The 20,944-nt window shown below is 40.5% G+C and overlaps 1 protein-coding gene across 3 annotated transcripts in view; it reads right to left on the reverse strand.

The window, feature by feature from the left end:
• ano1a (anoctamin 1, calcium activated chloride channel a) overlaps positions 1-20,944 on the reverse strand; it is a 78,906-nt gene that overhangs the window by 40,129 nt on the left and 17,833 nt on the right. For all 3 annotated transcript variants that reach the window (XM_084009337.1, XM_084009336.1, XM_084009335.1), the window contains exons 3-6: positions 14,121-14,468; positions 7,375-7,473; positions 5,411-5,562; positions 942-996 (exon numbers count right to left, since the gene is read on the reverse strand). In XM_084009337.1, the coding sequence (XP_083865463.1) occupies positions 942-996; positions 5,411-5,562; positions 7,375-7,473; positions 14,121-14,468 (654 nt within the window). The remainder of the gene's footprint in view (positions 1-941; positions 997-5,410; positions 5,563-7,374; positions 7,474-14,120; positions 14,469-20,944) is intronic.

The raw sequence follows: 20,944 nt of genomic DNA on the forward strand, positions 1-20,944 counted from the left end.
TGATTGAGAAGCTCCGTCCAGTAATGAGAAATCTATCACATTAGCCATTCATTGGTCAAGCACTGCAAGCTGCCATGTAGGAGTATGTCAATGCAGCAGCAAACGTATGATAATGAAGATGATGATGATGATTTTTATTGCCAATGCAATATACAGCTAAGTACTATTAGTGAGTTGGATGAAGACATTAAAATGTTTTTCAATATTAAGTAGCCAGATACCAAGTGTGTCACATTACACGTCACCAGCTTCCAACAAGGTTATCTGTGGTCATGTACAGAACGTCAACACCATGGCAACATAGACTCTGAGGTTTGACTTTATTGAGTTTTAAACGGACACTACAATCAGTGCAGTGGTCACACCTTTAAAAGCTGCAGCCATAGTGCTTCGGTTAAACGAGTGACCGTGTTAATAGGTGACTCTTGGTCGAATGTGCCTGCGGTTGCTCGTCGTGGTGACAGCTGTTGGAAACTAATAGAATGTGTTGATGTAAAAGGTGCAAAAGCCTTCAAACTATTTTACGTAAGTTACAACAAGCGAGGAAGGAAGAGTCAGATGAAAAGTAACCAATTAATACGGCACTTGGTCAGTTGCCCTAAGCAACTTCAAACTATGACAATAAGTCAAACAAACACAGGATATTCACCCAAGGGACTGTTGTTTGGGTCCTGTGTGAAACCTAAGGTTAATGGTAAATTACGTGTACCTATGTTATGTAAGGTATTACAATACGTCACGTACATAACGGGATATGGGATACACTTAACATATTTTGCACATTTGACTCCTTAATAAACATATTATTTAAAAGTGATTATAGAGGCGTGAGTATAGCATCATCGTTTGAAGCACAGGGCCACTGACCAAGCTGTCGTATTTGACAAGTTGGGAGTGAGAATGTGTCGTCCAACCAGTCCTCCAATAAAACCAATACTTACTATTGAGCTCCTGGTCTTGCTGTCAAAGAACTTGTCCCTGTCAGACAGATCGAATCTGGTGAGAAAAAGGACAAAACAGGTCTAGTTTGAGTTGCAGATTCACAGAAAGAGTGCAGACTGTTAGTAGCATATTTGTAAACTATGCTTTTCTTTACCTTAAAGTAGATATTAGAAAGGAAAAGACAGCAAAGATGAGATGAATGACATTAAAGTGAACTGAGATGAAAAATGTTATGCAAAAAGATCTTCACAAGTAGGACTCAAGTTACAATAACAGTAGAGTCACATGATGATGTATGTTGATGCAAGTATACAATGAATGCTTCGGTGCAGTGCAGGTTGCAATTTCAGAATGAAAGGATAATAAAAGGAGGAGGCACAAGAAAGCTCCATAAATCCTGTCGCCTGCTAATGACGTTCATGAGCAGTTCATGTGATTTGCAGCCCTCATTATCTGCCATTCAAGGGGGAAATGGATCGTAAAGAGCAATGTAATTAATCCGTGGAGGTCAGGGAGGAGATAATGGTACCAATAGACTCAAGTTTGTGTCAGTGTCCATGTTTGTAAAAATCAACAACTTCCCCAACCTCAATCAACTGGAATTTAGTTTCCTAATGTCCTCCCAAAATCAGGCTTCGATTGACAGCTCCTGAAATGTGCTTCCTGTGACCCTGTGATGCCCATCCTCTGTGAGGTCCACGACCTCTGTCCCCGTTCACCTTATCTACATATATATTACATTTGATAGCAGCAATGTTACACAATAGTTTTAGCAAAAGGTCTGCTATTAAATTGAGTCCTAGTGAATCTTGTAGCTTAGCTTAGTTTGCTAACTCTGCCTCTAGTCATCCACCATTCACCCACTTATGTCGACTTTACACCAGTCACTCAGGACAAATGAATATAATTCTGAGAAGAAAAGCACTTGGAAGTGTGCACTGAAAGCAGTGAGTGGGCAGCCCCTGTCAGTCAGTTAGTATTTGTGCTGCTGCTGGTGATTGTTTGCCTGAAGTGAAACAGTCCAAATGGTACACATTCAAGACAAGCCTATGTGTAGAAGAATGAAACACAATGTGGGAAAGCCGGTTAAGTTAATGTGCTGTGAAAGCCACTTCACAGGTAATCCATAGCTAGGTTTAATCTCAGGGAACAGGCCGGGAGTGATGAAGATGAAGTGCTGGAGAAGATGTGGAGGGAGATTTCCTGCTAGCTGTTAGTCAGAGATGTAAATATAGCTGCCCGCTGCCCACTCTCTCCTCCATACATCCCAGCAGGCTGACGTTTATGCGAAGGCATTCTTCGTCTCTGATCACTGCCTTTGGAAGGGGTTTGACTTGTTGGGACTAAACAGGAAGTGGCAGTAATGTGCCGACTTCTATATGTAGTTTAGCAAATCAGCCTAAATGCTTTATTTGGCTGTTTTCAAAATCCTCCAACACAGTGTTGAGAAAATGTTTATTTCCTCAGAGGAGAGAAAGCTGAGGCAGAATGCAGCAGGAGAGCGTCACGCTTCAGCCTTCCTGTCATGCTGTTGGAAAATTTCTTTTTAGTCCAATTTACACCTCTGTGGTTGCTACCTCTCCGTGCTGTCTGTATGGGTAACACGGCTTTGCTTTTAGGTGGAACAACATGAATCAGGCGAAATATATTTTGGAGGTGCAAAATGCTAAAGGTTAAGTTTATTTTAGATTTAAAATTTCTGGTTAACTCTACATGCCACACCCACAGAAATAAGAGATGAATGCGAATTGTTCACCATGATCTCTTGCTTCAGGATATCTTAACTTAAGACTGCACCACCAGCTTTAAGTGATTTTCTCACCTAAATATGAAAAATTGAATATGGCACCTTTGTGTTGTCTCGGTTCACTGATGTTTAACTCCACCACTGAGATGCTATCTGCCTTTTCCTTTAAAGAGGACCTATTATGCTCCTTTTCAGGTGCATACTAAGTAAGAGCTCAGATTACTATAGAACATGTTCACATGCTTAAGAAACGGCTTCATTCTGTCTGTCCTGGCTCTGCCGCAGCAGCTCTTCTCAGCCTCTCTGTTTGAAACTCTCCATTGACCTCCTACCCCTCCCTCCCAAAAAGCCCAGTCTGCTCGGATTGGTCAGGTAGTCCTGCTCTATTGTGATTGGTCAACCACTTAGTGTGTTTGTCAGAAATGTCACGCCTCTTACCATAACTAGATAACAGGTTGTTTAGGAAAAGTTATGAAATGTATTTTAGCCACTTGTTCTTCCTCTAGAAATCCATACGAAGGACATTTACTTTTATGTTCCCAACATAGAGACTCCATACTCCACACTTACTAGCTTTGTTTGAGGACATGACAAACTGTCGACTGGGCAGATAATATGCAAATGTGGTAGTTGGTGACATCAACACTTTAATGGAAAAAAGACTAGATTTCAATTGATTGGCATTTCAAGCAGTTCAGGAGCAGAGTTTCTGTGTAACTCTTTTTGACACACCTTTTACAGCACAAAAACTCCACAACACACTAAACCAAAAGCAGAAAAGCTAGGTCCTCTTTAAATTTGCTGACTCATGTTTAGTGCAGCATCATTTGTTTGAAACAACATTTATTCATGAGAATGTTAACACATGGTACTACATGGTAGTATATTTCTTTTGCATCAGTAAACATAAATACATTGGTGGATTATTTTGTAGTGCCACTGACCAAATAAATTTGACAAGTTGGGAGTGAGAATGTGCTGCAACCATAGACTGTGTGAAACATGGGCATGGTCTCTGCGACGTCACCATTAGGTTTCCGAAGAGCCAAAGCGGAGCTCAATGTGAGTGGCTGCGGCTACCGCCATGTTGGCAGTGACGACGCAACCTAATCCAAAACTGGGCCTAGTTCAAAACTAGCAAGCTAGCTAATGTGAACAGGCTAACATTAACCCTGTGGTCTTGGTGTTCCTGGATGCCAGTTGGTACCGGTGCTAACATATAAATAAAATTAAACTAACATGAGAATTTCACTCAACAAAACTCCCTCTTTATCAGTCAATTTATTTGACACGGTAACTCCAGTAAAACACAATACCCTCAGTTCTTTTTAAAGATTTTTTCGAGGCATAGACGCCTTTTATTAGCAGTGGATAGATCGGAAACATGAGGAGAGAGAGAGGATGTGTCATGCAGCAAAGGACCTCCAGCCGGGATTCGAACCGGGGTCGGCTGCGTATGTACGTTCGTACATGGCATGCGCTCTAACCACTCCGCCAACTGCGCGCCTACCCTCAGTTCTTTAAATATGTGCATTAACTTTAACATTATTTACCATAAAGCACACACTCCCCCTTTTTCTTGCCAGAGTCCTCTCTTCTGTTCAGTACATATTAAAAGAGGCACGGTTCAAGAGTGATTAATGGTAGCCCAGTTTCATGGACATTACAGATCCTAATATCCTGTTGTAAACCGATGTGAGAAGGGCAGTTATCCAGCCGCAGCCCATAATCCAACGGCTAAACATCGGGCAGCAGCATGCCATGCATACGTAATATTTGTCTGATATTTGGATGAAAAATTCTAAAAAAAGCACCAACATCACAAAACTGGTAGCAAGGTTAAGCTTAGTGACTCGATTTAGCTGCCGTGATACCTAGTAGAGATTTAACGGCTCTGAGGCACCTTCCCCTTAATATAACATAACCTGAAGCCTTTATATTTTTAAATGGATTAATTATATAAGAAATCATCCCCATACAGATGAACGGGAATATCAGCTTTAGAGACCAAAAACATTTTTTTTGTGCCAGGCTGTAAACATGTTGCTTTAAAGGTGTTTTTTTTAACAGGAGGGTCTATGGGGATTGACTCGTTTTAGGAGCCAGCCTCAAGTGGACATTTGACAAAGTGCAGTTTTTGGCACTTCCAAACTGGCTTCATTTTTTCAGTTGCTTGGTTGCAACTGGTCTGCTTGCTGTTTGGTTCTGAGCAGGTACTTCATCAAAGCTTTTATGCCGCCTGCTGCTGTGAGACTTGATTTATGAGAGCAGAGTGTGGACCATAAAACAAAACCACTGAACTGACAGAGGCAGAACAAGGGCCGAGGGGGAGCTGGAGGGTTGACTGATAATTCTCTGTGGGTTAATCACAACCTCAACACCTTTCACATACTCATTGTCCTTTGGCCCATTGTTTACATAAGAATATTGATCATAGCTTTAATGACATGAGTCATCCATAGTTTTAAACTCAACACAGGTCACAACATCATAAAACAATTCAGTTAACATAAATCACATGATTAGCACTAGCAACAAATTTTATAAAATGTAATAAACTCTCTTTGGCCTGTAGACTATATACCTGCATGTATAGACTCAACTATATTTACCACACATGGCAAAGTAAATGCACAAAACCACATGTCTCAGAATTATTAGTTCAGTTTGACTCTCTGTCTTCACAACTGAAAGCAGAACGTCAGCAGAGATTTTACTCACAGATGCTGCTTCTCTCGGGAGAAAGGGTGAGAGAGGGATTTGACGCTTTGCGGCCGGTTGGCGTCTACTTTTGGGTGGAGAGGAGTTGTGACTTTGTGAATGAACAGTCGGATCTTCTCCACCAGATTACCGCCTTGTTTCACCTCGTAAACCTGCAGAGGAGGCAAAAGAACCCACGTTCAGCTGGAAATTCCGCATGTTGTTCCTCTGCATCCTTTAACCAAGCAGTTCATCTCATTGACATTCAGCTAAAGTTAAAATGCCCTGTGATCTGATCTGACATACTGTATTTAGATGTGTTCAGAGAGCAGAGGTAATTTGTCTCTATGAGGCTCTACTTATTCACTTTGAGAGCCCAGTAGGATTTGGATGTGGGCAGTAAGTAGTATTCTCTTCTGTGTTCTTGAAAATGTAATTTTGTGTTTTGTCAGCATTTAAAACTTGCTGATGTTTGATAAGAGTGCTTTGAAACCAAAATGCACCAAAAGCAGCATGTAGGTTCGCAATAGCCATATTTAGAACAGAGACCATATTTATGTATATAAGCAGAACAGAAGTGGTCCAAATCTAGACCCTTGTGGGACAAATTCACCCTTGCGGGACACCTTCACTAGTTGTCATGTGTTGATACTCCTAATCATAAGAGTATCCACACAATTAAACATGTTTTTAAGCTATAATCTAAATGATATGACCAATGAAACACATCCATGCTGGTGCAAATATTGATATTTCTTACCAAATGTATGAAACTCGTACTGTTTTAAATAAGCCATTGTTGGGACATAAATAAAAGACTGTTAATGCCTTTCCCCACAGCATCTATCATTTTTACTTTTTTTTAGTAACCACTGTGTAGCATCAGCAGCACAGGTCTGTCCTTTCCTTCCCATGGACTGGACATGAAGCTTCATAAAATGCGGTGAATCAGTGTTAACGGCTGATTGTCTAGCGATAGCAATGTCCTTTCCTACGCTGTAACAGGGGAGTGTAGTTGAAGCATTAAGATGTTTAATTTTTATCATTCAGCGACAGGCTAGTTAGCTGGCTCATGTTCGCATGCTAATTCCACCATGTTTTCATGTTACTGTTAGCTGGTTTTAGAAAGTGACAGAACAACGGGCTGATGGCCGTTACAGCTGTGATGGTGACTCTCCTGGGCTGGCACCCGCACTCCTCCCCATTAAATATCCTCCCAGCGAGGAGTGAGGCGGGGGAACAACTGCAATTCTTTTCATTTGTGGTCTAAACTGTAAATTGACCAAATTTAGCGGAACGATATTTTCCTAGCTTTTGTAGCTCGAGGCTTTCCTCATACAGACATGATTTCATCTTTCAGGTCCTTTCCCACTTGTTTGCATTTTTCAAAATGATGCAGGAGTTGGACCGAGGCTCAGAGCTGGGGCTGCATGGTGATATTTCCCAGTGAAACAGGACAGACAGGCGGGACAACGCTTTGGGAGGAATTTCATTGGTTTAAAAAGATTAACTCACCACCTTCTCTAACTCTGTTCAGAGACAGTGCAGATTAATTGATGGGTGGATGTGATTATATTATTGCTGGAAATTGGTTGGTACTAGCTGATTTAAGTATGCATCATATTCTGTTTTACAGGAAGAAAAACCATGTTGGATTTTGATTTATAAAAAGAGGACATTGATGTTTTGTAATTTAATCGTCACATAATGTTAAATAGGTACTATGTGGTGACTGGTGAGGGATATGATCTAAAAAGGTTAAAAGGGCACTTCAGCTCTATTTTAAGAGCACTTGACTTGGAACCCAAAATCTACTGTAAAGGATGTATTGTTAATTTAAGGACAGTGTGCTATGGTATGGTCTAAATCCGGACTGCTGTTGTTGTAATTCTCCTCTAAGAGCCAATTCAATACGCCTCGGGACAAGAAAAGGCTCTTGTGAATACGCAGGTGCTAAAGGGAGAATCTACTGATGGGTGGAGTACCTTCTTTGTTGGCATCTTGAGCTTCATGAACTCAGCCTCCCGACACAGAACGTTCCAAGGAGCGTGGATCTTCAAGAAGCCGATTCCTAGGATCTTACCCTGAAACACATACAAGGTTTGGATATAAGACAGTTCAAAATGTATGCATCACATCTATAAACAATACATATTTAACTGACTTATGGGAACAAACGTTGCAGCTGATCTCTACTGTGGTAGAGTCCAGTTTCCTGTCAGGAAAATCCTCCGCATCCTCACATCTCCTGCTGTATATATGGTATCGCTGTCTCTACTGTTATGTAAAACCACTCAAACACTGCCAGACTCACTTCACGCTGTTCAGCTCGGCACACTGACCTGTCTGGATACAGAAATACACAACGACCAATACAAACTAGATGACTGTACACATCACAGGAATGGTTCTGTCTGCTGATGAAGTAAAACTGCTGTGAATTGAGGTTCCTGCAGCAGGAATGACACTGCAAAGATAAATAGGATAAATATTCATGTGCATTTGAAATAAAGCCATTTTGGCTGCATGTCAATTACTTATTCATGGTGCATTCAATTAATTTACAAAAATAATTGCCTGGTTAATGAGAACTCCTGTTATTGATCTGCTCTGGAATTGCTCTTTAATTCTATTGGGGGGGGGGGTATCTGTAAATTAAAGTATGTAAATGTGGAAAATTGATTGACAGTTGAGACCCCTGAAAAAAAGCAAAATGTGCGTGCTGGAAAAATCTGGAAGAGATTTTTTGTTGCTTGCAATTGTCACTAAAATGGATTTTCAAAGCTTGCTATGTCCAGCATACATTAGAAAGCATAATTGCATTTAAGTAATTTGCATTTTTAGTAATTTGCAACATTGGTCACTACAAAAAAAATATTATAGTGTTTTTTTTCTGGCCAGGCCCTCTTCCATGAGTGATGTTGTTGTCCACAATGCAAAATGCAAAAAGAAAGCAACGAGAAGTAGCTGATCCATTAGACTCGAAGCGAAGAATCGATCACAGCGATCCGCCTGATGCAGGCTGGTGAGGTTTGTGTCCGACTTGCTCTGATGCACACTTGGGCAACAATTACCTCACAAGATTTGCAGCTTTTAGAGCCAGGAGCCGCAGTTGCTCTCCAGGGACTGCAAGACCCGGGGCATGATGGGAAACACCTGGCTGTCACCTAACCAAAGAGCTGATTGGATTTGATTACGATCCAGACGGTTAGATTATTAATTGATCCTCGATGCATCTTTATTTTCAGATTTAAATAGAATTATAATTTTTCCTTCAAATCTTTCAAACCAATTCCTGTTTGTATGATACAGTTCATGTGCTACATTACTCCTATAAAATGCGGAAAGATTGGCCAAAATAAATAAAACCATTTTCTTTTATTAAAAAATAGAACATAATTAATAATCAATTATAGACTTCTTCAAAAAAGCATGATGATGCATCATAGAATCGATTACTTCTCCCACCTTTAACGTTTAGTAGAAGATTTTCTGTCTAACTGTAACATTTAACACTTGCTTGTAGGCTATTAGTCTCATGTTGTGCAATGAAGTAATACATAATAATAGTAATAAAGATGATTTATATAACACTTAAAAAGCAAATACAACAGAACAAATAATAGAATACAATGACAGATACACAAACATTTCCACATAGAATAACAGACTGTGTGGTCAATTAAACTACAGATACCCCACAGATGAATATTACAGGAGGTAACTATTTCTGTGACTTCCTGTAAATTCTTTGAAGGCTGGTTCGACATAAAAGCAGCTTTTTATCCCTGCCCACTGCTTGATCTGGTCTACTTTCCAGACGAAGCGCAGCTCATCTCCACCGAGCCCAATACCTTTCACGGCAGCTCGATTGTCCCAAGATCACATGAGCTTGATCACATAAAACACATCCAGCGTGTCAAGCTTCAAGTAATGTGTTTGTATCCAGTCAGCCAGATCACGGACCACTCAACGTCCTGTGAAGAGCTTGTGGCGACGACCAGCATTGCTTATTGTGTGTGTGTGTGTGTGTGTGTGTGCGTGTGCGTGTGTGTGTGTGTGTGTGTGTGTGTGTGTGTGTTTGGGTGTGTGTGACGACACAGAGACGTTCAATACAACAACGTCATCTCCTGAAGAGGTTGCTAACATCAGTTATATCAGAACTGGAGGCACTGAAGGCTTTTCTGACAGACGCCAGATGGTTCATCAGATCACCTGCCAAGCGTTCTTTTAAGTGCCCGCTCTTTTCCAAATAGTTTCCAATGACAGCTTCTCAACAATCGGGAGGGGTCATGTTAGCTGAGCCAAGGCCTCTGTAGTCCATTATTTTAAGTTAAAATAGATTAAGTGTAAATCTTTAGCCTGTTATGCATGAGTTGTACAGCAACACAAACAAGTGCTAGTGTGTCAGGTTAACGGGGGAAAGAAGTGATTGAAATAGTGGGTTGGAGGGAGGCGAAAGATAAGAACATGAGTAGACAGTACATGCCCGAGACCCTTAAAATTATGATTTACTAATATAACAGTTAAGTAAGCAGTGATACGTGCTGTTGGCTGTTTAGGACAAATAAACAAGAAAGTTAAGCACAATAAATGATTCCCTGTGCAGTACTTTTTGCATGATATGGCTTTAAACAATGTAAATTCAACTGTGCTTTATTATATGACAATTCTGGAATTGTAATTTTGTGTTTATTTTAGTGTTATGAGGAAGAAAAGCAGCAAAGTATCTAACAATGTTAGGTGTATCTCTTGGATTTGTGCAAATGGACTTCCTAAAACATGGAAATAAATTATAATTTTGGCACTTTTGGTTCTCTCGTCTCAAACTCAAAGTTTATTTTCATGGCTTTTTGGTGAGATGTCTGAAATAAGGTCTCAGGTATACACAGTTATGAAAAGTTTAGTTTCGATTTGTTATACTATATAAAATAGCCAGTAAATACACCTCTTGTGAATGTTTAAGCTTTTATGTGTCTTTAAACAAGTGGTTACATTAGAGCACAGAATGGCATCACGCTGAGTTGTCTGCTTTTAAAACCTTGTTGCATATACTCATGCTCATGTGACCATCATGTAGTTCATAAAAGTGGTGTTCATTCAAACATTATCCTGCTGAACAAAACGTGTCAATAAACTTGTGTGTGCCAAGTTTTTTTTCTCAAGGGAACCTGTGCGATGCCTATGAAAATATGTCATCCCTGAATATAATTCAGACTTTAGACTAATTATCGAGGGAATCAAGATAATTACTCATATTATTGTAATTTTAATAATAACATATCGGTATGTTCATGTATCACCTAGCAGTCTGTCATCATCATCAGGTGAAGTCATGCCTCCACTGCCCTCCATAGTAAACTGTCTCCAAAACCATTTCCAGTCATTTAGAGTGACATAATATGACACTGAGAGTTGCTAAAAGCCATTTTCAGAAAATAATAAGAATCTAGCTATTATGTCACAGCGTATGCCATTTTTAATGGATGATTCACTGTGTGAAGAGTCAATGTATCTCCATTGAAGACTAAGCAATGACGTGAAGCTCTTGTTCTCCACTAAGGAAAACAAATCTCCTTGTGTTGTTCAAAGATGAAGAGTGACTGAAAAAACAATTATCTGAGCGTCGTCAGAACCAACTCAGATCAATCGCCTATTTTGTTGAATGAACCTAAACATATGACATGTTTATTTTCTTATATTCACATTCATAATTGAACATATGCGGTAAACTGTGTGAACTGCATCTCTAACAAGATAAAATATAATTAATCTCTTTCAGTTTCATTTAAATGGAATCGAGTGTAGAAATTGATTCTTTCTTGTCTTTTCTAATACACAGTATGTGTTACGTCTACGTCTAATGTATCACTGTCCAAATGGCAGCTCCCTGTGGTTAGCGTAGATGAGCTACAGCATCACTTATATCCGAGCACAACAGTATTTCTGTCACGACTGTGGGTTTTTGTCGTCTTGGTTTCCTGTTTTATTTTGTAGTCCTTCTGTCTTGTGTTGTCACGTGCTTTAATTCCTGTCTTGTTTCCCTCCTTTTTCTGTCTCTAGGCTGTGGTTGAAAAATAAGATCCTAACTCCTGTTCCTTACTCCCGGACACCCAAGCCAGAAAATGGACCCAGCAGATTATGTTTCCTTAGAAAAAAGATGTCATTGAAGTACTCTACAATGCTTCTGGGAAGGACAGGGCTTTGAGGGACGGAGGGAGAATTGCTCCAAGCAATGGGTGGGGTGCTCATTGCCCACTTGGGCCAAGGACTTTCTGGCTACTCCTGATCCCCAGCCACCTACCCCAGTCAACCAACCTCCTAGCTCCAGCCTTGACCCGTTCCTGGGAACTCGCCTGGCACCGGGAGGGCCCAGGAGCATCCAGTTGGCTAGCAGCCACCTGGCTAACCTGCAGCCCTCTCACAGGAGAAGGCGCAGCTCGGGGAAGCAAGACTTCCCAAAATGGCTTAATGACACCCAGCCTGTTCCAGTGTTGGGGGTCCCGGCTGACTCCATACCACCTTGATTCTTAGTATACCCGTGACAATTTCTTCACTGACAGAAGAGCAAAGACGACACTGAGTGCTTTGCTCAATGGAAAACATGTTTTTGCTGCTCTCCCGACTGACATCGGTAACAGTTTGACAGATGGGTCATCCATTCACCTGATACGTTATTTTTTGAAAGTGCCTGATCCTTTCCAAACAGATTCAAATGACCGTTTCTCAGATGGTGCTTGATGGCCGGCCAGGTGGACCATAATGTGGTCAGAGTAAGAAAAACATGCTTTTAGAGGGGAGATGGAGAGTGTAAACTAGCATGCTCTTGTTGACCATTACTATCAGTGTTCTCTCTCTGTTAATGTCTGTTTGAGTCCAATCACAAGTTGTTTGCCAATTCAGAGGATGCATCCTTTGGAGGACGTGGCCTTCGTCTACTTTGGCCAGTTCCTTTGAAGACTCTCAAATAAGACAGAGGATTTCGTCTTTGCTCGTCGCAACCAGCTGCGTTTGACAACCATGTTAATTAAATTCCACCCGTCACCGTTGCCCAATGAGTTGTGGGATAAGTTGGGCTGTGAATGATCCATCTGTTGGATCCTCTGAATCCGGTAAAAGAAGATATGAAGGAGATTTTGAAATACGACTTGGGTGTCTTCAAATGCAGCCTCCGAAGGATGCGGATGCTGAACTGGGACACAGCTACAGTTTGGCTTTTGGTCTAATTATCATTAGAAACTCTTTATATTGGAAAATAAATTCTTGCATGTCAGACTGGTCAGTTTTTTCATTGTTTTTGGTCATCTTTTAGTGATGAAATTATTGTTTCTGTTTTAAAATATCTCCTCACTTCCTCTATTTTCCTTTGAAATATTATCATGCTGTCCTGAACACACACACACACATACAGGCTAACGAACGCACCTTCTGTTACTGACTGTGCACAGCATCACACACCAATCTTCAAGCTGAGCCCATATGTAAAACAATGATTCACACCGCTTAACCCCATTCAATGTACAGAGATGCTGATTTAGACCAATACTTAAACAGTAAATTAAATTCTTGGTAAATTGTAAATTGACTTTGATCTTAATATTCCTAAAGCATGGATAAAAGACCACAGCTGTTTTATAGCAAGTAGCATCTCTTCTGTCGTACAAGCTAAATAAGAAAGCCCCTTCCTCTGATGCCAGCAAGACAATAGCTGAAAGGGTAATAGAGTTGAACTCTCAACGTATTTGGTCAGAGGACAAAAAGAAATTGAAATGGAGTCCAATTTATCTCTTGCACACATTTAAGTCCCGAGGGCATCCAGTTCTGTCAACCTCAGGTTCTCCGCTGTCAGTCACATGACCTCACATGACCTGAATCAACCACGTGACCTGCTGGATGTTATACCTGTTTTCTCTGAACCATTCTTTCCTTTTTATGTGCCAGCTATGAGAATAAATGCCATAAAGACAACTTACAAAATTGAAAGAAACAAATTTAACAAATTTAAACAAATTGGCGTCTTCAAACAGCTGATCGTAGCAACCATAAGGGGGTCTGTCGAGCTTTGGATTTCTCCTCATCCTAAAGTGGTGTGCATGGGCTGTTTTAAGAGTGATGCTCAGTAGGGCTGCATTCTATAGTGTTTCAGCATGTGTAATAGTCACATGGCAGTAGGTGTGATGTTGGCAAATTAAGTCAAACACGTCATGCTACAACTATCGGGCTGCTTGATACAAAGGAAAACTCCCATGATTCTCATTTTCATGACTAATCCTGCTATCAGATGTCCTCTGTCCTCTGTCCTGCTAATATTTGGATTTGGGCAAGTTTCCACTTCCACAACTCCATCCAAACTCATTAGCCAAAATAGCTTCACATTCGCCACACACATCAGTTAGTCCTCATCCTAAAAGCATTTTCTTTTGTGAAAGTGAAACCTAATTGTTTGAAAATGACACAAGTTTATTACAAGGAATTACCTGCTCTACACTGCAATACAAGAACACTATTGATCCTCCATTTCCATGTCTTTCACATGTATTGTATGAGGCTCCTAGGCTGACTTGCCTCGGACCTGCACCCTTTTAGCAATGAGCCATTGTTTCAAAAAGAATGAATTCCATTATAATTGTAAGCTACGGGGATGCAGCTAGAATGGAAGGTCTGACAGTCGTATCAACAGTAGCTTAAAGGTCCATTGTCAAAATACCACATCACTTTATTCATCTCTCACCCCTTCATCCTTTTCCAGCTCCAGCCCCGTCTCCAGGATGTTTTCCTCAAACTCCTCCCGCCTGAAGCGCTTGTCATCCTCATGATAGTCCGTCCGTTGCTCCTGGGCAGCGATCTCAGGGTCTTCCTTTGGCTGCAGGGGGGCACGACTGCTTCTCATGCTCAGGCTGCGCCGAAGCCGTCTGATGAAGTTGGCGTCGCCAAACTTGGAGGACGGGCGGCGGATGCTGCTGGGCTTCTGGATTTGGTATGCTAGCACATAGTCCACCCGCCGCCGCCCATCGGAGAAGTACGGGCCTACCCGTGAATACAGAGATGAGCCGTCGTCCGCATAAAGAGTTTTCATTGGCTAGAAGCAAAGACAGAGACAACATAGATTACTGTACATGTAGAGAAACAACTCTTACTTCCGAAAATAACGATAATGTTGACAAAATACTACAAGATAAACAGACTCTCCACTCTTTTTTGTATGATTTTGGTGTGATGGATCAGTTTTGAGCAGATTTTGCAGATTGGTCGTCTTCTGTTACATGCAATCATTCTTGGCAATAACTTTGCCAGCAGTTGCCTAACAAGAATTCTTACTTTTCAAGCATAACTTCCTTGAACTCTCTCTCTCATGCCCACATGTACAATGCGAAGCAGGAAACACATTGCTATTGTTCCTTTTTAGGCAGATATGGGAGGCACTTTTATCAGACTAACATCGTCGGGAAACCTGTTGGTGACCGGCTGTTGTTCATCTCTTCCATAGCTAAAATAGATGCAAAAAGCAGCACAAAACCATTTCATGTACTGAAGGAAACAATGTGTGGAAACAAGTTCAAGTACTCGTGATAATATCCACAACTACTGCTACTGAAGTGAATTTACAACCTGTGTTATTTGCGCAAGTTTGACTGCAGGATCTGTTGTGCCAGAGAGGAGGCGGGGCTTACCTCCATGTAGATACTGATAATGTTTCATCCATCACGGCTGAAATAACCAGTATTGCTGCTTTGTTCATGTTGTCAAGGCCGAGATACACTGGGTAATCAAACGGCGTCACTTACCAAGTTCATGACATCACCCAGAGGTGCTCAGTGAATTTCATTGACCTGTATTCACTGTGACACATGTCAGCTGGTTTACGACAGGGGTATGATCCCAAAATAAACTATTTTGTTGTAATTTAATAGCAATAAATGGATACAAATGATGCTGAAGTAACGCAACATAATGACGACAATTAAAAAAGTCATGGTTTGTTAGGTCTGTCTGCAAGACAATAAGCAAACAACTTTTAAAAAGCTTGTTTTCTGAATGGCGTTTGGATCAATCAGAGCTAGGCTATGCTAACACCATAACTGCTCCATCAACACAACGTAATTTTGCACCAATCGCAACAGTGCCAAGCAAAGAACATTTTCACACCTGTATTGTGCTAAGTAATACTAACTGTAGATATTATGGAATTGTTACAAAAATGTTTAAAGACAGTGAAATGAAAAATCCTGTGTCCTGTGTTATAATTCTGTGCCCTTTATTTTTTTTTTTAAAGTCCAGATCCAATGTATCCGTGGTTTGCCAAAAAATAGTTCTGGTAACGGTACTGTTTATCCTCAGAGAACCAAGAATGTCGACACCAAATATGATAATAAAGTGACATGTAGTAGGGGAACTATCTGGGGGAAAATCAAAAAGCAAACAAAGATGGAGACTGATAGGCAGAGTAAGAGGATTGTGAAGGGAGGAAGTAGATAACATAGAGGATGGTTGTAACAGGACTTTGTGCTATTTATTTTCTGCAGTATATTTACCTCATGGTTCACTGGACTAATGCCCTCCAGGGCACCATACATTTTCTTTAACACTTGCAATGTAGCACTGTTTACCGTCTCCAGAGACATTCTGGGAAGATGGTCAGGAGAGAGTATAATGCCCATCGTACACAAGATCACGTTCAACATGTAACCTGACCCGCCAGATGGTTTGCTACACAGAACCATCTAAAAGCAGTCACTGGGAACAGCAGGCACACTCAGGTGATTGGATGCACCATCTGTCAATCAAACGCTTGCTGTAGCAAGTCGTCTTTTCCATGTAGAAAAGCCTTCCGTGTCGTTCTTTCCTCTTCTTATCTCTCCAGTTCTGATAAAACTGATGCTATTGCAGCTTCTAACCTCTTCAGGAGTCGCCATTGTTGTTTCGAACAAACAGTCACCTCTCTGTGTCGTGTCGCCACGCCAGTAGCTCCTCACAGGACAATGATCTAGCTCACTGGACACAAAGGCATCACTTGAAGCCTGACAGGATTTTTTATGTGATATGGATATGCTTGTGACATGGTGAGAATCCAACTAGTATGCAGCAAGGTAAACATACATGTGCTTCTCCAGCTGAATCATGTTCCCTATTTCATGAAATATTTATAGCGAGTTGTTTCTACACAGTGAAACGCTGCTATTTATGTTTTGCAATTCCCAACAGCATTAAATGAAAGGTCTTGTTTTCCTTATAACCATGTGGATTTTAAAACCCTCCAGTATGTTGATAGGCAGTGTTTCTGCAGAAATATCCCCACGTGCTTTAAAAACATGTTTTGCTTGGTGATGCATGTTGCACCAAGAAACTAAGAAACCACAAAGCAGGTAGTTGAAGATCATCAGCTGTGTTTGCCGTTAAAGGACAATATTGATGATGTATGTTCTTCCTCTGATTTTTTACTGTTCAACTAGGTAACATATACTTCATTATCACCAACACACACGACAGCACCAACTGTGGATTCAGCCGCCGCTGAAAATAGTCAACAAAGTATTCCCTCCTGTACAGTAGCTGCACCAGCCTTATAACAACACTTGGTGATGTCACTGCTGTTCACCCTTACTTTCACTTTACTTTCAACCTTTTACTACGTTCATTGTATATTCAGTTACAGCCAAATTCCAAGTTATTTAACAAACACAGAACAGAGCTCTTGAACCAAACGACCGTTCACTGACCCACATCGACCGGCTGGTCCGTCCTCCCTCACTACATGCTTCAGCCTCCTCTTCACCCAGAGCAAGTACTACACCTGTAATGACATTTTTACTTCTGCGGATGTTACGTATCATAGCAACCAGAAGCAACCAGAAACAGTGTGCCTGCTGTTTTCCACTATATATACAGTAGCACTATGTATTACTCTCTTCCCTTCAGGTAGCTCTCAGGCTGGTGGTGACTCCTGGTTTAATGAGTATTCATACTACATTTATTGTGTTTTGTCCACCCTGCCTGTCTCTAAATGGTTTGGCCTGCCAGTATATATGTTGTCCTCATGGGTCATCAATCATGCTGTAGTCCATTTCAGTTCAGCGTCTCTGATATCTTCTAGGGCCAATTAATCAATAATGACATTTGTTTAACCTTTTCTGATGAATACAAAAATATATTTGTATTTATTTGGGAGCTGTTTCTTAATATTCACCATGTCAATATGAACCAATTGACTTGCAATGACACATTATTCTGAATGACCAGAATGCTAATGCTAATAATTATACACTTTGAGAAAGTAACGAAGCAGACAGTTATGTGCAATCAGTGATCTTAACTATGAATTCTTTTTGCAAGCAGCAGTGACAAAACATTCAGAGGAATATAGCATCTGCAAACTTGAAATCTGCATACCCCAGTGATGCTGCACTATTAGATCAGGATATTAATGTCTCGTAATAATGCTTAATGAGCCAGAAATCTTGGGGAATAGAAAAGTTAATGGGAATATGATATTACCGATATGATCAGGAATGAACCTCCACACTTAGACGTTAACGATGAATCATTAGTGTCCTGATCAGTGAATGTGAGCATTCAGCAGCCTGGCTTATTAAAACTGTATGAAAGGGAACAGTGGAGACGTGGTACTTGTCGGGCTTTAGCTTCGCATCGTCGCATTTCTACCATGGCCATTATTCAGGAAACCATTGTTTCTGTTGTTATTGCTTATGTGGCTATATGGTAAACAGAATGTATGATTATAGATTTTATGTTAAGAACAGGCCCAAAGCAAAGCGTGTACTGTGCCATTCTACTGTTACACTGGAAACAGCTGCAGCAGGATTTGGACTCTGTTGCCTTAGACATAATTCTACTAAAACCAAGCCCTAACAAAACATGAATGTAGAAAACGACCTGAAATCTGGACATTTTAATAATTCATTGTTTCCAATTCTGTTATGCCACTACCACAGTCAGCAATGTAGATTCGTCATTTGCCATATTTATATTCAAGTGTCATGCTGTGTTCACACCAAACAGGAAGACCAGACTATGTGGGGAAATAGATGTGTATTATGCCTCAATTATTAATTGATGGAGCAGCTACAGTGTTACCATAGCCTACCGAGCCGAATATCATTAAGAAAATACGCATTTTAAAAGTTGTTTTCTTGTCATCTTGAGGACAGACCTCATTATGCAGTTATTACGTAGTTATTTTTGGCATATTTTCAGTTTATTGCAATTAAAATACAGCTAAATTGTTTATCTTGGGTTCATCCAGCTGTGGTAAACAAGCCAATGAGTTTCTTTCAAAATACAGTGAATAACAGCTCAATTTAATTCCCTGAGCACCTCTAGATCTTGTTGTCTGTGTGCGTGCGTGTGTGCGTGTGTGTGTGTGTGTGTGTGTGTGTGTATGTGTGTGTGTGGGTAACACAGTTCTGCAGGCCCTCTGACAAAACCACGAGGCTCCCATCGGTCAAACAGGCACAGATCCTCAGCTGCTTCCACTGACCCTGACTGGTTGACACGCCGCACAAAAGGACGGCTGTTTATCACACTGTATAAACTCTAACAGACAAATCTTTGTTTTGATTACATTACATGAGAATTTATGAAGCTCGGGGGTAAATGATGTCACTGTGGCACTAAAAAGCAGAAGGACACAACAGGGAAGAAATAGAACGTAGACATAAAAATAGTGTATAAACAACAATGACCTTATGTAAACATGTAAATCTAAAAATGAAGAATGCACTACATATAGTCTCTAATTGTGTGTGTAAACAATATTAAACCAAGTTTACAGCCGTGTTAGCAGCTCCACTGGAAAGTAAACCAAGCTGAAAGATGGAAACCAGTAGAGGTCGAAGTTCGTCGGAGGAAGTAAATGTATAAATAGAGACATTTACCAGACATTCGCTAGCTTAGCTGAACATGGTAGTAAGCTAACGTTTGATGATGTGCTTATTAGCATTAAAACAAGGTGCAATTGACTGTAAGTGATTCTTTGGTCATAAACCAGAGGGCAAATTAAAACATTTGACTGATGATGGATTTAATGGGTAATTAAGGAATTATCAAAGTCATAATATTTCACACTGGTGGGAACGTGGTGATATAGTTGTTGAGGTATTTCACTCGGAACCACAAATATCAAACTGTTCAGGGGATCAACACATTAAGATACATGATCTGGAGACCAGGATACAGCATGTAAATGGTTTTGATAGATCATCAAAGCTGAAAGCCCTGGAGTCTCCAACCCACAAAGGCCCCACGCGCTTATTAGATTGGTTACTATTTGTTTGGGTAATATGCACCAAATCAGTCAAATGATGAAGGCCTTCAGGTGGCTCCCATGGTGTCATCTCTACTTGAGGTCTCGTCTTCTGTAGCGGGCCGATGTCTTAATGGCCACAAACATCATGAAAATACTCTCAAAGAGCTCTCCACTTAAACGTATATATAAAAAATAAATGAAAATAAAATAAACAAAGCACTCTTATGATAATGGGCATAAAATGGGGAATTAAATCGATAAGGTTCATCATAGATTTTAGTCTCTATTTAGCCATGGTGTATATATGAATACTATTTCATGCAATGAACATCTCTGTTGAGCATGCAGGCGAGCCTATTCACACACTGAAAGCTGTTGTATTCATTTGCTTCTGTTTATTTTATCTGCTGGTAATTTTAGTACTTGATATGATATTAAAGGGGGAGCAGCTCAGCCTTCATCATTTCTGTGGTTGCCAGTCCATCAATACAAATAGTGGCGTTGGTCAGCAGACAAATCGACAATCCAGCTTACACTCTTTCTATTTTTCCAGTTGCCAAATATCTCAGTGTTGTTATCACTTTAACTTCTGGTGTTACAGCGTTCTTGTGTTGGATGGGAGGTGTCAGCGTATCTCTACAAATATTACACCTGCAATCTGCGTTTGGAGAAGATTTCTCTGATAACAACCTTATAAATGTTAAGTTTATTCTTTTGAAAATCATGTCAGCAATAAACATGAATATATCAAACAGACGTCATTTATAAAGTGACCACTTTGAGTATGTGCACTATCTTTCCCCTGTTAAAAGGTTTTAGAAGAGTTTTTCCTTATCCAATAAGAGGGTTCCAGGAATGAGGATGTTGTATGCTGTACAGATTTGTGATGTTGGGCTCTATAAATCAAACTAAATTGAATTGATTGTAACAGTGAGTAACATATGGTAGTCTTAAGACGACACAAACTGTATGGGAATTTGTGAAAGCAGCTATCCAATGCGGATGTTTACATGGTGATAGAGAGACAATTACATGGCAATACATGTTAAAGATAAGGTAGTCTGCTGTCAATAAAAGAGTCATAAACTCTGGCTGGCTGCATGTGAATTGCCTTCATAACAGTAGATCAACAATGGAACACAAAACTAATATTTACACAGTAAGCACTGCGCTGAAATTAAGTGCTTTTCCTCTTTACAGCCACCAACGTTCTGGACTGAAGGGGCTGAGAGTGTGTATACTGTATACAGCCCCCTGCCTCATCCCCACCACACACACAAACACACACACAC

Source organism: Eutrigla gurnardus (assembly GCF_963514095.1).
Source record: "Eutrigla gurnardus genome assembly, chromosome: 1".
Lineage (NCBI taxonomy): Eukaryota > Metazoa > Chordata > Actinopteri > Perciformes > Triglidae > Eutrigla > Eutrigla gurnardus.